A 17,271-nucleotide genomic window follows, 5' to 3' on the forward strand; every position below is an offset into this window, starting at 1 on the left:
ATTATATATGTTACGTATTTAGTTGGCCTTTTTTTGTTTAATATATAAACCCCGTATGGACTAACTTACAATTTAGAAGACGGTGTTAACAAGTTTTATGATATCTTGCCATCGGCAAGTGTTACCGCAACCCAAGTAATTCGATTGTGGATGACAGTCTTTAGTAGAAGTTTCTACGCAATCCATGGTGGAGGGTACATAAGATTCGTCCTGGCCGAACTTACGGCCGTATATACTTGTTATTTATAATTTTGATCCAAAACACAGTCCATTGCAAGTACTGTTCTCTTCTGACATTAAGTCTTTTTTAAGACACATTTTGAAGTTTCATAGTAAAAATTTAATACAATCGACATTACATAGTATGTCGAATATTTTCTCTGAATCTTCCGAACATTTTTTGGCAAATATTGAAAAATATAAGTAAAAATACTTTTTGGTGTTCGGTCGAAACAGAGATTTAACCTATGCAAGGTGGGCATGCTAGCCATTGTTCCACGATGGCCAACTAAATGTTTGTTTCTGCCAAATAAAATTTCTTCACATCGGCTCGTGAGCGCCGAAAACTATGTTTTATTAACATAATTGCTTGGCTATTTGCGTTGCTAGTGCGTTGATGACTGTAGCGATAATTGTCTGTTGATGACAATAACAGCTACCTAGGCCAGCTAACACACGGCTTACAAACTGTATGGTCTGCGGAAAAGAAAATTTTTTTGATTTAGTCTTTATGATACAATATGTAAAAACATCCTATAAAAGAATCAACGTTTATCATAAAAATTATCTACATTTCTTCCAAACAAACTTCCTAACAACGAAAAGCAAATGGGAAACGATATTTGCTTCTCTAAAATTTCGTTTGTGAAGAAATATTTTTTTGCGTGTAGAAAAAAATATTTGTGTCTCCCATACGAAATACTAAAAATAAATTACACTGAAACAAGTATATACGGTCGTAAGTTCGGCCAGGCCGAATCTTATGTACCCTCCGTAGAAACTTCTACGAAAGACTGTCATCCACAATGCAATTACTTGGGTTGTGTTATCTTAAAACTTCTTAACATCGTTTTCTAAATTGTGAGTTAGTCCATGCGTGATATATATATTAGACAAAAAAGGTTGAATCGGTTGAATTTTGCTCTTCCAAGGGGCTCCGGAGGCCAAATCTGAGGATCGGTTTATATGGGGGCTATATATAATTATGGCCCGATTTCAACCAATTTTTGCGTGGGAGTTTGAGGCCATATATTAACATCACATACCAAATTTCAACTGAATCAGATGAATTTTGGCCTTCCAAGAGGCTACGGAGGTCAAATCTGGTGACCGGTTTATATGGGGGCTATATATAATTATGGACCGATGTGGACCAATTTTTGCATGGTTGTTAGAGCCTATATACTAACACCATGTACCAAATTTCAGCCGGATCGGATGAAATTTGCTTTTCTTAGAGGCGTTGCAAGCCAAATCGGGGGATCGGTTTATATGGGGGCTATATACAATTATGGACCGATATGGACCTATTTTTGCACGGCTGTTAGAGACCATATACTAACACCATGTACCAAATTTCAGCCGGATCGGATGAAATTTGCTTCTCTTAGAAGCCTCGCAAGCCAAATCGGGGGATCGGTTTATATGGGGGCTATATATAATTATGGACCGATGTGCACCAATTTTTGCATGGTTGTTAGAGACCATATACTAACACCATGTACCAAATTTCCGCCGGATCGGTTGAAATTTGCTTCTCCTAGAGGCCTCGCAAGCCAAATCGGGGGATCGGTTTATATGGGGGCTGTATATATTTATGGACCGATGTGGACCAATTTTTGCATGGTTGTTAGAGATCATATGCAGACACCATGTACCAAATTTCAGCCGGATCGGATGAAATTTGCTTCTCTTAGAGGCCTCGCAAGCCAAATTTGGGGGTCCGTTTAAATGGGGGCTATACGTAAAAGTGGACCGATATGGCCCATTTGCAATACCATCCGACCTACATCAATAACAACTACTTGTGCCAAGTTTGAAGTCGATAGCTTGTTTCGTTCGGAAGTTAGCGTGATTTCAACAGACGGACGGACGGACGGGCATGCTCAGATCGACTCAGAATTTCGCCACGACCCAGAATATATATACTTTATGGGGTCTTAGAGCAATATTTCGATGTGTTACAAACGGAATGACAAAGTTAATATACCCCCCATCCTATGGTGGAGGGTATAAAAATGCTTGGCCTGTTCTAAAGATTGTGTCTTCACAACAATGATATTTGTATTGATTACAAGAAGCATTTAATTGAATGAATTGCAATTTTTTTTTAAACTTGAGTTTTGCTTACTTAATACTGCGAACAAATTTAAAATTATTATGTTTTTTCCTTTAACATAAAATTTTGATAAATTTATCCAATGGAATAAAATTTGGACAAAATTTTGTTTAAAAATAAAATTTTGACAAAATAACATATGAGCTAGAAATGTTTAAATTACCAACAAACTATATTTACTGAGTTTGTCTTAAGTAGCAATATTTAGTTTACTAGATTACTCAGTTTGTCACACATTTTGTCATAATACCAAATAAGCGTTTTGAGACGTGTTAGTTTAAAACTCAAACACTTTTGACATGCGTCTACATTTAGCTCAAGCTTCATTGAACAAAAAGCAATAATAATATAATTTATAAATAGATTCATATTGACAAGATTTATTTTTTTCTTACAGTTTTCGTTATTTGTGGAATATATTTAGATCAAATAATTGCATAAAGAATTTCCATAAATTTGGATTTCTCATTGCGAAATTCTTAACATATAAAGTTTATAGTAAATTGACAGATTTTGTGGTTTTTTAAGCAAATTTGGATAGACATATACTCTTAAAAGGGTTAGAAAATATTTAAAATAGAAAAAAAAAAAACAAGAGTGAGAAACGTTTGTGTGTGTAAAGAACAAATATCACCAAAACGTTTCTAATATTATTATGGCCAAATTTTGGAAAATCGAGCGATACATATATATGGGAGCTATATCTAAATCTGAACCGATTTGGATGATATTTACCAGGTTCGGTTGATACAACAAAAGGTTACCTTGTGCTAAATTTGAGTAAGATTGGTTAATAAATGAGGTAACTATGGCCACAAATAAGGTTATAAGGGGCCACATTTTTGAAAATCGGGCGCTACATACATATATCGTTAGCTTAATGTGTAAAAGTGCTAAGTCAAATTTTTGAAATTTTACAGGAGAGACAAAAAACTTAATAAATTGTAAAAAAAAATTACCATAAATGCTTTCACTACAAACAGTAAACTTTCCGCAAAATCACACACAAAAAATTGCTACTAAAATTTTTTAGCAAAGCCTACTCAACCTAAAATTTGATTTAGCAAGTGTATTTTAACAGGTGCTGACTTAGCACTTTTACACATCATTACCAAATAGATATAAAAACAGATATTTATATATATATATATATATATATATATATATATATATATATATATATATATATATATATATATATATATATATATATATATATATATATATATATATATATATATATATATATATATATATATATATATATATATATATATATATATATATATATATATATATATATATATATATATATATATATATATATATATATATATATATATATATATATATATATATATATATATATATATATATATATATATATATATATATATATATATATATATATATATATTTTTTTTTTTTTTTTTTTTTTTTTGTAAACTATGTATTTTTGATTTATCTGTCGATCTGCATCTTTATCCATTTTTTGTAAAAGGTTCACTTAGCACCTTTACACATTAAGCTAACGATATATGGAAGCTATATCTAAATCTGAACCTATTTGGATGATATTTTGCACATAGAGTCAGAACTATAGAAGATTAGAGTAACCCAAATTTGAGTAAAATCGGTTGATAAATAAGGGTTTTATTGCCAAAAATCGGGCGATACATATGTACCCAGCAAAAAAAAGCGACGCCAAAAAAGTAGTGTAAATTGCATATCTAAAATTTAGTTTGCATAATCCCTCATATTAGGGTGATATATTTTCCAGTGTTGGTATAGAAGAGGGAAACATAAAACATATGGCATTTAGTGGCACAAAGGTGTCATCACTTGAGAAAAGTGGCAAATTTGCCACCAAAGTGGAATTACGGTACCTAAAATCAAAACAATATTACAGAATAAAATTCATCCGATACGATTGAAATTTGATACGCGGTGGTAGTATATGGTTTCTAACAACCATGCAAAAAATTGGTCCGTCCTCTTGGAGCAGCAAAATTCATCCCATACGGTTGAAATTTGATACATAGCACTAGTATATGGCCGCTAACAGCCATGAAACAATTGGTCCATATCGGTTTGCAGTTATATATAGCCGATCGCCAATCCCACAAAAATTGGTCCATATTGCCAAAAATAATCTACCAAAATTTTATTTCTATAGAAAATTAATTATATACGTATTTAATACGCTTTTCTTTTTTGTTTAATGCATGGACTCACTTACAATTTAGATACCTTGTCATCGGCAAGTGTTACCGCAACCCAAGTAATTCGATTGTGTATGACAGTCTTTAGTAGACGTTTCTACGCATTCCATGGTGGAGGGTACATAAGATTCGGTCTGGTCGAACTTACGGCCATATATACTTGTTCATATATATATTGAAAATATTTAATTTTTCAGAAGACAATTAATGACATATTTCCTTGTTTAGCAAAAATTTTAAAAAATGTCATTATATTTACAAATTTGCTTCGTCGGCGCAATTTTGATGATATATTTCCTTATTATAACGAATTTTCGTTTATCACTGCTGGACCCAAACCGCGTTGGCGCCCATCGACCTTTGTTTGCCCCCAAAGAAACAACGTTACCTTCAAAAGAAAATGTAGTTGATATGAAATTTTTTTTCGGAGAAAAAAAAAACATAATTTTTTGCGTGAATGTTTTGTTGCTTTTGTTTATTATTTTATTAATAAACGCATAGTCCAAGAGAACAAAAAAAAAATCCTTTGAAGAAAATAAATGCTTTGCCATTTCCCTTTTACCATTCACTGCATAGGCATTAGCTTGTAACATAAATTTGAATTATTTTCTTGACCTTCTTTTAAGCACATTTCGTCGGAAGCTTTAATATCACCCCTGGTGGTGACCATTATTTATGGTCGAAAGTGGACATTTGAAACATTTGCCATTAATATGGGGTCACACATTTGCATAATGTGTGCGATTCTATGACTGTGAATGTGGTAAAGGAGTCATTTGTTTTTTTCCTAGAAGAAGGGAAACATGGACATTTGTTGCAATATCCTTTGGGTCACCACAGTGGTCTTTACCGCATAACCAGAAAAACCGAAGGAGGTCATGTGAAAGTGTTGGTCATAGAAGGAATTAAAAAAAACAGGATATGTGAACTTTTTCGATTTTCCAATTTTAGATAGAATTTAATGGAGAAACTTGAATATGGATTAGGGGGTTTTATAATAGACGAAAGAAAATTTTAATATACTTAGCAAGATATATTTAGATCTACGAAGGTGACTTTTGCTGGTAAAGTTTATTCTTGACAAAAAAATAAAGCCTACTTTTAGGCGTTACATGCAGCCAGATATATTTAGATCAATGAAGTTGGCTTCTACTAGTAAAGTCTATTTTTGAAAAAATACAGTCTACTTTAAGGGACTATATCCAGTTATATTTAGATCAAAGAAGTTGACGTTTGTTGTTAATATTTATTCTTGGAATCAAAACTTGAAAAAAAAAACAAAAATGCAAATTCATTCTTGAAAAAGAAAAATATATAGCCTACTTTATGGCGCGGAAATGGGGCTATGATAGAGAAACAACTTTAACCAACAAAAAAATCTTCTAACATATGTCCTTGAGTCTTGCCATGGCCTTTATATTATAAAAATAAAACTACTTAGATTTTTTTTAATTTTAAGGCTAAAGGTTAAATATAAAAAAATCTATTCATTTGATTTTTTTTATATTTAACCTTTAGCCTTAAATTTTATTTAAATGTTAATTGCAAAGAAATTATCTACCAAATATTGTTTTTCCATTTCATAATTTGCCATGTGTTTTATTTACATTTCAAATCAGCAAGAGCTTAGAAAAACACACTTCACTTAGATCACTGATCGTGTCTTTGGCTGGTTTAGACAAGTAGATCAGTGAAGTCGACTTTTGTTGTTAAAATTTATTCTTGAAACCAAACGCGTTTAATGATCATCTATAAAAATTCATTCTTGAAAAAATATAGCCTGCTTTATGGCGCGAAAAGAAATAAATTTAATAAAGCCTACTTTAAGGGGAGACAAACAGTTATGTTTAGATCAATGAAGTTGACTTTTTCTGGTAAAGTCTATTCTTGAAAAAATAAAGACTATTTTAAAGAGCTATAGTCAGATATAATTAGATCACTGAAGTTGATTTTTTATACTCAAAACCACATAGTGGTCAGAGTATAATAACTTTGATCTGCCAAAAAATGTGTCTATCAGCAATATCGATTTTAGACCCCATAAATTATATACCGATCGGCTCAGAATCACCTCCTGAGTTGATCTAGCCCTTGGTGTCCGTCCGTCCGCCTTTCCTCGTATTTGTTATTCACAGGATTCTGGTCGCAATTATTAACCGATTTTGATGAAATTTGGTACATGGTGTTTGTTGGGCACAGTGACGAACGCTATTTAAGAAATCAGATCAAATTTAGATATAGCTCCTATATACATATATGTATCGCCCGATTTTGGACAATATACCCTTTTTATACCCTCCACCATAAGATGGGGGTATATTAACTTTGTCATTCCGTTTGTAACACATCGAAATATTGCTCTAAGACCCCATAAAGCATATATATTCTGGGTCGTGGTCAAATTCTGAGTCGATCTGAGCATGTCCGTCCGTCCGTTTGTTGAAATCACGCTAACTTCCGAACGAAACAAGGTATCGACTTGAAACTTGGCACTAGTAGTTGTTAATGATGTAGGTCGGATGGTATTGCAAATTGGCCATATCGGTCCACTTTTACGTATAGCCCCCATATAAACGGACCCCCAAATTTGGCTTGCGATTGCTCTAAGAGAAGCAAATTTCATCCGATCCGGCTGAAATTTGGTACAGGGTAATAGTATGGTCTCTAACAACCATGCAAAAATTGGTCCATATCGGTCCCCTTTTACGTATAGCCCCCATATAAACGGACCCCCAAATTTGGCTTGCGATTGCTCTAAAAGAAGAAGTGTTAGTATATGGTCTCTAACAACCACGCAGAAATTGGTTCATATGGGTCCATAATTACATATAGCCCCCATATAAACTGATCCCCCGAATTGGCTTGCGGAGCCTCTAAGAGAACCAAATTTCATCCGATCCGGCTGAAATTTGGTACATGGTGTTGGTATATGTTCTCTAATGACCATGGAAAAATTGGTCCACATCGGCCCATAATTATATATAGCCCCCATATGAACCGATCCCCAGATTTGACCTCCGAAGCCTCTTAGCAAAAAGTCATCCGATCCGATTGAAATTTGGTTCGTGGTGTTAGTATATGGTATCTAACAACCATGCAAGAATTGGTCCATATCGGTCCATAATTATATTAGCCCCCATATAAATCGATCCCCAGATTTGTCCTCCGGAACCTCTTGGAGGAGCAAAATTCATCCGATCTGGTTGAAATTTGCAACGTGGTGTTAGTATAAAGCCGCTAATAACCATGCCAAAATTGGTCCGTATCCGTCGATAGTTATATATAGCCTATTCAATATCACACAAAAATTTGTCCATATCGGTTCATAGTCATGGTTGCCACTCGAGCCAAAAATAATCTATTAAAATTTTATTTTTATAGAAAACATTGTAAAATGTTATTTCTATAGAAAATTTTGTCAAAATTTTATTTCTATAGAAAATTTTTTCTAAATTTTATTTCTATAGAAAATTTTGTCATAATTTTATTTCTATAGAAAATTTTGTCAAAATTTTATTTTTTATAGAAATTTTTTTCCAAATTTTATTTCCATAGAATTTTTTTTCCAAATTTTACTTCTATAGAAAATGTTGTCAAAATTTTATTTTATCAAAATTTTATTTCTATAGAAACTTTAAACTTAATTATATACGTATTTAATCGGCCTTTTTAGTTTAATATATACCACGTATGGACTATGTGGTATATATTACGGTGTTAGGAAGTTTTAAGATACCTTGCCATCGGCAAGTGTTGCCTCAACCCAAGTAATTCGATTGTGGATGATAGTCTTCAGTAGAAGTTTCTACGCAATCCATGGTGGAGGGTACATAAGCTTCGGCCTAGCGGAACTTACGGCCGTATATACTTGTTTGAACTGATCTTACCTAAATTTACCACAAGGTAATCTTCTGTAATATCAACCAAACCTGGAAAATTTTATCAAAATCGGGTCAGATTTAGATATAGGTCTCATATATATGCGTCGCCCGTTTTTCACAAATTTGGCCATAAGCCCCTTATTTATCAACCGATCTTAATCAAAGTTGGCTAAATCTAATTTTCCGTAGTAGTTACTATATGTGCAAAAAATGATCGAAGTCGGTTCAGATCTAGCTATAGCTCCCATATATATGTATCGCCCGATTTGGCAAATTTGACCATAAAACCCTTATTTTTGAACCGATCATACTCAAATATATTACAAGATAATCTTCTGTAATATGAACCAAACTCACAAAACATCATCCAAATCGGTTCAGATTTAAATATAGCTTCCATATTTATGTATCGCCCGATTTTGAAAAATTTCGCCTAATAATCATATTTTTGACCATAGTGGCCTTATTTATTAACCGATCATACTCAAATTTAGCAGAAAATAATTTTCTGTAATATCAACTAAACCTGCAAAATATAATCCGAATCGGTTCAGATTTAGATATAACTCCAATATATATGTAACGCCCAATTAACCGATTTTACTCAAATTTAACACAACGTAGCCTTCTCCGGTTTCACTAAAAATTTACCAAAAAAGAAATGTTATATTGCAAAATTTTATTTCTATCGAAAATTTTGTCAAAATTTTATTTCCATAGAAAATTTTGTCCAAATTTTATTTCTATAGAATATTTTTTCATAAATTTATTTCAATAGAAAATTTTGTCAAAATTGTATTTCTGTAGAAAATTGTGTCAAAATTTTAGTTCTATCGAAAATTTTGTCAAAATTTTAGTTCTATCGAAAATATTGTCAAAACTTCATTTCTGTAGAAAATTTTGTCAAAATTTCATTTCTATAGAAATTTTTGTCAAAATTTTTGTCAAAATTTTTTTTCTATCGAAACGTTTGTCAAAATTTTATTTCTATACAAAATTTTGTCAAATTTTTTTTTCTGTAGAAAATTGAGTCAAAATTTTATTTCTATAGAAAATTTGTCAACATTTTATTTCTATAGAAAATTTTGTCCATATTTTATTTCTATAGAATATTTTGTCATAAATTTATTTCAATAGAAAATTTTGTCAAAATTGTATTTTCATAGAAAATTGTTTTAAAAATTTTATTCCTATAGAAAATTTTGTCAAAATTTTATTTCTATAGAAAATTTTGTCCAGATGTTATTTCTATAGAAAATTTTGTCAAAATTTGATTTATATTGAAAATTTTATTTCTATAGAAAATTTTGTCAAAATTTTATTTCTATATAAAATATTGTCCAAATTTTATGCCTATCGAAAATTTTGTCAAAATTTTTTGTCTATAGAAAATTTTGTCAAAATTTTTTGTCTATAGAAAATTTTGTCAAAATTTTAGTTCTATAGAAAATTTTGCCTCAATTTTATTTCTATAGAAAATTTTGTCAAAATTTAATTTCTATAGAAAATTTTGTCAAGATTTTATTTCTATACAAAATTTTGTCAACATTTAATTTTTTTAGAAAATTTTGTTAAAATTTTATTTTTATAGAAGATTTTGTCAAAATTTTATTTCTATAGAAAATTTTGTACAAATTTTATTTCTATAAAAAATTTTGTAAAAATTTTATTTCTATAGAAAATTTTGTCAAAATTTTATTTCTACAGAAAATTTTGTCCAAATTTTATGTCTATGGAAAATTTTGTCAAAATTTTATTTCTATAGAAAATTTTGTCAAAATTTTATTTCTATAGAAAATTTTGTCCAAATTTTATGTATATCGAAAATTTTGTAAAAATTTTATGTCTATAGAAAATTTTGTCAAAATTTTATTTCTATAGAAAATTTTGTCAAATTTTATTTCTATAGAAAATTTTGTCAAAATTTTATTTCTATAGAAAATTTTGTCAAAATTTTATTTCTATAGAAAATGTTGTCAAAATTGTATTTCTATAGAAAATTTTGTCAAAATTTTAGTTCTATAGAAAATTTTGTCAAAATTGTATTTCTCTAGAAATTTTTGTCAAAATTTTATTTCTATAGAATATTTTGTCATAAATTTATTTCAATAGAAAATTTTGTCAAAATTGTATTTTCATAGAAAATTGTTTTAAAATTTTATTCCTATAGAAAATTTTGTCATAATATTATTTCCATAGAAAATTTTGTCAAAATTTTATTTCTATAGAAAATTTTGTCAAAATATTATTTCCATAGAAAATTTTGTGAAAATTTTATTTCTATAGAAAATTTTGTCAAAATGTTATTTGTATAGAAAATTTTGTCAAAATTTTATTTCTATAGAAAATTTTGCCTATATTTTATTTCTATAGAAAATTTTGTCAAAATTTTATTTCTATAGAAAATTTTGTCAAAATTTAATTTCTATAGAAAATTTTGTCAAAATTTTATTTCTATGGAAAATTTTGTCAAAATTTTATTTCTATAGAAAATGTTGTCAAAATTTTATTTCTATAGAAAATTTTGTCCAAATTTTATTTCTATTGAAAATTTTGTGAAAATTTTATTTCTATGGAAAATTTTGTCCAAATTTTATTTCTATAGAAAATTTTGTCAAAATTTTATTTCTATAGAAAGTTTTGTCAAAATTTTATTTCTACGGAAAATTTTGACAAAATTTTATTTCCATAGAAAAATAGGTCAAAATTTTGTTTCTTTAGAAAATGTTGTCAAAATTTTATTTCTACAAAAATTTTGTCAAAAATTTTATTTCTATAGAAATTTCAAAATATTGTTTCTATAGAAAATGTTGTCAAAATTTTATTTCTATAGAAAATTTTGTCCAAATTTTATTTCTATTGAAAATTTTGTGAAAATTTTATTTCTATGGAAAATTTTGTCAAAATTTTATTTCTATAGAAAATTTTGTCAAAATTTTATTTCTATAGAAAATTTTGTCCAAATATTATTTCTATAGAAAATGTTGTCAAAATTTTATTTCTATAGAAAATTTTGTCCAAATTTTATTTCTATTGAAAATTTTGCGAAAATTTTATTTCTATGGAAAATTTTGTCCAAATTTTATTTCTATAGAAAATTTTGTCAAAATTTTATTTCTATAGAAAGTTTTGTCAAAATTTTATTTCTACGGAAAATTTTGACAAAATTTTATTTCCATAGAAAAATAGGTCAAAATTTTGTTTCTTTAGAAAATGTTGTCAAAATTTTATTTCTATAAAAAATTTTGTCAAAAATTTTATTTCTATAGAAATTTCAAAATATTGTTTCTATAGAAAATGTTGTCAAAATTTTATTTCTATAGAAAATTTTGTCCAAATTTTATTTCTATTGAAAATTTTGTGAAAATTTTATTTCTATGGAAAATTTTGTCAAAATTTTATTTCTGTAGAAAATTTTGTCAAAATTTTATTTCTATAGAAAATTTTGTCCAAATATTATTTCTATAGAAAATGTTGTCAAAATTTTATTTCTATAGAAAATTTTGTCCAAATTTTATTTCTATTGAAAATTTTGCGAAAATTTTATTTCTATGGAAAATTTTGTCCAAATTTTATTTCTATAGAAAATTTTGTCAAAATTTTATTTCTATAGAAAGTTTTGTCAAAATTTTATTTCTACGGAAAATTTTGACAAAATTTTATTTCCATAGAAAAATAGGTCAAAATTTTGTTTCTTTAGAAAATGTTGTCAAAATTTTATTTCTATAAAAAATTTTGTCAAAAATTTTATTTCTATAGAAATTTCAAAATTTTGTTTCTATAGAAAATTTTGTCAAACTGTTATTTCTATAGAAAATGTTGTCAAAATTTTATTCCTATAGAAAATTTTTCTAAATATTATTTCTATAGAATATTTTGTCATAAATTTATTTCAATAGAAAATTTTGTCATAAATTTATTTCAATAGAAACTTTTGTCAAAATTTTATCTCTATACAAAATTTTGTCAAAATTTTATTTCTGTAGAAAATTGTGTCGAAATTTTATTTCTATAGAAAATTTTGTCAAAATTTTATTTCTATAGAAAATTTTGTCAAAATTTTATTTCTATTGAAAATTTTGTCAAAATTTTATTTCTATAGAAAATTTTGTCCAAATTTTATGTCTATAGAAAATTTTGTCAAAATTTTATTTCTATAGAAAATTTTGTCAAAATTTTATTTCTGTAGAAAATTATGTCAAAATTTTATTTCTATGGAAAATTTTGTCAAAATTTTACGTCTATAGAAAATTTTGTCAAAATTTTATTTTTATAGAAAATTTTGTCACAATTTGATTTCTGTGGAAAATTTTGTCACAATTTTATTTCTGTTGAAAATTTTGTCAAAATTTTATTTCTATAGAAAATTTTGTGACTTTTCCTTGAGCCTTGTCATGACCTTTATGTTAAAAAATAGAGCTACTTAGATTTTTCGATTTTATAACTAAGACTAAAGGTTAAATAAAAATGAAAGTTCACATGAATACTTACAAGGTGAGAATTTGAAAAACAAAATCCAAGCTTTAAGAAAATTGAATAAAAATCCTTGGAGATTTACGGGGATGGATAGTGATTTTGTTTTTAATTTAAATCGATAATTAATTTTGAACATTTATCCCTTGATGCCGGTTCTTTCTCATCCCAATATCATATGGTTCTCATATATCCACCCGTTCGTTTATCATTAATCTCCTCTTTACGATCTTTTTGCTCTTTAATATGCAATTGTAGATTTTCCTCTTGATCGTAATCTGTCCAAATTTTGAAATTTTTATATGGCACATCCACGGTGGTGGTGGTTACTATTGATGTCACGGGATTTTTTACTGGTCTCAAGGATCTTTCCGTGGTTGTTGTTGTACTTATGGATTTTTGCGATTTGGGATTTCGTATAATGGTGGTCTTGGAATTTGGCTTGGTAATTTCCACCACCTCCTTGTGGGGGGGATCTTCAAAGGTAATGGTGCGTCGGCGTGTCTGAGTCAAAGCCAAATTTCGACTTAAACGTTTTGTGTGCTCCTCAACAATGGTTATGCTCAAATCACGCATGACCGACCAACAAAAAATGAGGTAATCTTTTCCAATTGAATAGCTATCTTCAAGCAATGCGAGAGACTATTGTCAAACTCTTGTTAATTTTTGTTGAATACAATATTGTTTTGTTTTTTGTTTTTTAAATTCACGTCACGTTTGTTTGTGCATAAATTTCAAGATTTATGTATTAATTTTTTAATAAAAAAAAATAATTTTTTGCAATTTTTTTTTCGGGAGCGTTGTTTGTCGTAGTTGATATTTGATTTATATTGATTTGTTATTATTTTTTGTACTTTGGCTTTTGTTTTGTATATTTATTTATTTGTTTCCAATGGCTAACCGTTATTTTTATATCGTTTTGCTAAATATGAAAAAAATGTTAGATTTACTTAGGCTTTACAATGGTTAACAATTAAGTTTCATATTTCATACTTGTTAACAATGCCTACGTGTTTTGCATTTTTCGTTTTTTTTTTGCTAATCAATGTTATTTGCAAATATCCCATAAAAATTTTAGATTTTTTTTTATGAATGCTTATAACTAGAATACTTTAGATTAGTTTCTATTTTATAGCATTGTATTTAACCAATCCCTAATTTTATGTCATTAGGATTTTAGTCAATCAGTGAACCATATTTTTGGGTTATATAATAAAGAAAATTAAAAAAAAGTAATTTAGTTTCTTTGATTATATTGATATTAAGTGATCAGGGAAGTATCAATTGTTTTATCTTGAGGGGACGTACCAACAAAGTAATCCACTCAAACCGTGTTAAAAACTATTGCTAATACGATTTTTAAAGTTCAAACAAATTTGGGTTAAAAATTTAATTACTTAAATTTTTAACCGAAATTTGGACAATATTCTATAGAATATGAAAGGAGGATGTGGTATTTAAAAAACTGATGGACGGACGGGCATCGCTAAATCAACCACGACCAAGAATAAATATGTTATGCTTTAAGCGCAGCGATATTAATATTTCAAATTCAATATTTCCATTGCTTCTAAGAAATATATTTCTGAAATCGTCTCCATCATATTTCCATGGAAGATGTTAACTTTTATCTGTGTATTGCTTTCAATTGCAAATTATAGCTATAAATAAAATATGATTTTCCATATTAGTTTTTATTACTCTATATTAATATATGTATATACTAAATTACCTTTTTCTGCAATAAAATTGCAGAAAAACAAAACAATAGGAATATACAAAAAGAAAAGACTCGAATTAATAACAATATATAAGCCAACTAAAATACCATCAATATAAAATCGAGATATTGATTGGGATACTACACTTGAAAAATATGTTTACTAATCGAAAATATTTAACAGTTATACGCTACAGATGTAACTCATAATTTTCTATATTTATACCCTCCTCCACAATGTGGACAATTTTGTCAAAATTTTAGTTCTAAAGAAAATTTTGTCAAAATTTTAGTTCCATAGAAAATTTTGTCAAGATTTTGTTTCCATAGAAAATTGTACAAAATTTTATTTCTATAGAAAATTTTGTCAAAATTTTATTTCTATAGAAAATTTTGTTAAAATTTTATTTCTATAGAAAATTTTGTCAAAAATTTATTTCTATAGAAAATTTTGGCGAAGTTTTATTTCCATAGAAAATTTTACAAAAATTTTATTTCTATAGAAAATTTGTCAAAATTTTATTTCCATAGAAAATTTTGTCAAAATTTTATTTCCATAGAAAATTTTGTCAACATTTTGTTAACTATAGAAGGTTAGGTTAGGTGGCAGCCCGATCTACCAGGCTCATTTAGACTATTCAGTCCATTGTGATACCACAATTGTGAACTTCTCTCTTATCACTGAATGCTGCCCGATTCCATCTTAAGCTCAGTGACAAGGGGCCTCCTTTTTATAGCCGAGTCCTAACGGCGCTACACATTGCACTGAAACCACTTAGAGAAGCTTTGAAACCCACAGAAATGTCACCAGCATAACTGAGGTCGAAGCAGGAATCGAACCTTGTGTATGCAAGACGGGCATGCTAACCATTGCACTACGGTGTCAAAATTTTATTTCTATAGAAAATTTTGTCAACATTTTATTCTTTATAGAAAATTTTGTCAAAAATTTTATTCTTTATAGAAAATTTTGTCAAAAATTTAATTTCTTTAGGAGATTTTTGTTTCTATAGAAAATTTTGTCAAAAATTTTATTTCTATAGGAAATTTTGTCCATTTTTATTTCTATAGAAAATTTTGTCAATATTTTACTTCTATCTAAAATTTTGTCAAAATCACCGATGGTGTATCGAAATATCCGAGAACAGCAATATTTCAATAAAAAGTTATGAAAAACATTAACACCAGCATTTTTCATTAGTCCATGACCTCAAGCCGAACAAATAATCCCAAAATTGTAAAATTTTATTTCTATGGAAAATTATGTCAAAATTTTATTTCTATCGAAAAGTTTGTCCAAATGTTATTACAATTGAAAATTTTCTCAAAATTTTATTTCTATGGAAAATTTTGTCAACTTTTCTATCTATCGCAAATTTTGTCCAAATGTTATTTATATGGAAAATTTGGTCAAAATCTATGGAAAATTTTGTCCAAATTTTATTTCTAAAGAAAATTTTGTAAAAAATTTATTTCTATAGAAAATTTTGTCAACATTTTATTCTTTATAGAAAATTTTGCCCATATTTTATTTCTACAGAAAAATTTGTCAACATTTTATTCTTTATAGAAAACATTGTCAAAATTTTATTTCTATAGAAAATTTTGTCAAAATTTTATTTCTATAGAAAATTTTGTCAAAATTTTATTTCTATAGAAAATTTTGTCAAAATTTTATTTCTATAGAAAATTTTGTCAAAATTTTATTTCTATAGAAAATTTTGTCAAAACTTTATTTCTATAGAAAATTTTGTCAAAATTTTATTTCTATAGAAAATTTTGTCAAAATTTTATTTCTATAGAAAATTTTGTCAAAATTTTATTTCTATAGAAAGTTTTGTCAAAATTTTATTTCTATAGAAAATTTTGTCAAAATTTTATTTCTAAAGAAAATTTTGTCAAAATTTTATTTCTATAGAAACTTTTGTCAAATTTTTTTTCTATAGAATATTTTGTCCAAAAAAGTTTTTCAGCGGTGGATTATCCCACCTCAGTAATGCTGGTGACATTTCTGAGGGTTACAAAGCTTCTCTAAGTGGTTTGACTGCAATGTGGAACGCCGTTCGGACTCGGCTATAAAAAGGAGGTCCCTTGTCATTGAGCTTAACATAGAATGGGGCAGCACTCAGTGATAAGAGAGAAGTTCACCAATGTGGTATCATAATGGACTGAATAGTCTAAGTGAGCCTGATAACATACTGCTGCCACCTAACCTAACCATAATTATATATAGCTCCCATATAAACCGATCCCCAGATTTGACCTCCGGTGCCTTTTGGAGAAGCAAAATTCATCCCATCTGGTTGAAATTTGGTACGTGGTGGTAGTATATGATATTTAACAACCATGCCAAAAGTAGTCCATATCAGTCCATAATCATATATAGCCCCCATAAAACCGATCCCGAGATTTGGTTTTGGAGCCTCTTGGAGGAGCAAATTTCACCCGAGTCAGTTGAAAGTTGGTACATTGTGCTAGTATATGGCCGTTAACAACCATGCCTAACTAGGTCCATATCGGTCTATAGTTATATATAGCCCTCAGATAAATCGATCCCCAATCACACAAAAATTGGTCCATTTCAGGTTCATAATTCTATATAGCCCCCATATAAGCGACCCCTATATTTCAATTCTG

General features: G+C 28.3%; 2 protein-coding genes across 3 annotated transcripts in view; both read right to left on the minus strand.

Moving 5' to 3' along the window:
* The window catches only part of LOC142223683 (uncharacterized), a 126,853-nt gene extending 113,783 nt beyond the window's left edge, over nucleotides 1-13,070 (minus strand). For both annotated transcript variants that reach the window (XM_075293539.1, XM_075293537.1), the window contains exon 1: nucleotides 12,933-13,070. The gene's annotated coding sequence lies outside the window, so the exon portion shown is untranslated. The remainder of the gene's footprint in view (nucleotides 1-12,932) is intronic.
* Nucleotides 13,071-13,080: 10 nt separating this feature from the next.
* Nucleotides 13,081-17,271, minus strand: part of LOC142223684 (uncharacterized) — a 31,334-nt gene continuing 27,143 nt past the window's right edge. Inside the window, exon 2 of the mRNA XM_075293540.1 lies at nucleotides 13,081-13,836. Within this exon, the coding sequence (XP_075149655.1) occupies nucleotides 13,089-13,490 (402 nt within the window). The 5' untranslated portion in view covers nucleotides 13,491-13,836 and the 3' untranslated portion in view covers nucleotides 13,081-13,088. The remainder of the gene's footprint in view (nucleotides 13,837-17,271) is intronic.

Source organism: Haematobia irritans, chromosome 2 (genome assembly GCF_050003625.1).
Source record: "Haematobia irritans isolate KBUSLIRL chromosome 2, ASM5000362v1, whole genome shotgun sequence".
NCBI classification, from domain to species: Eukaryota; Metazoa; Arthropoda; class Insecta; order Diptera; family Muscidae; genus Haematobia; species Haematobia irritans.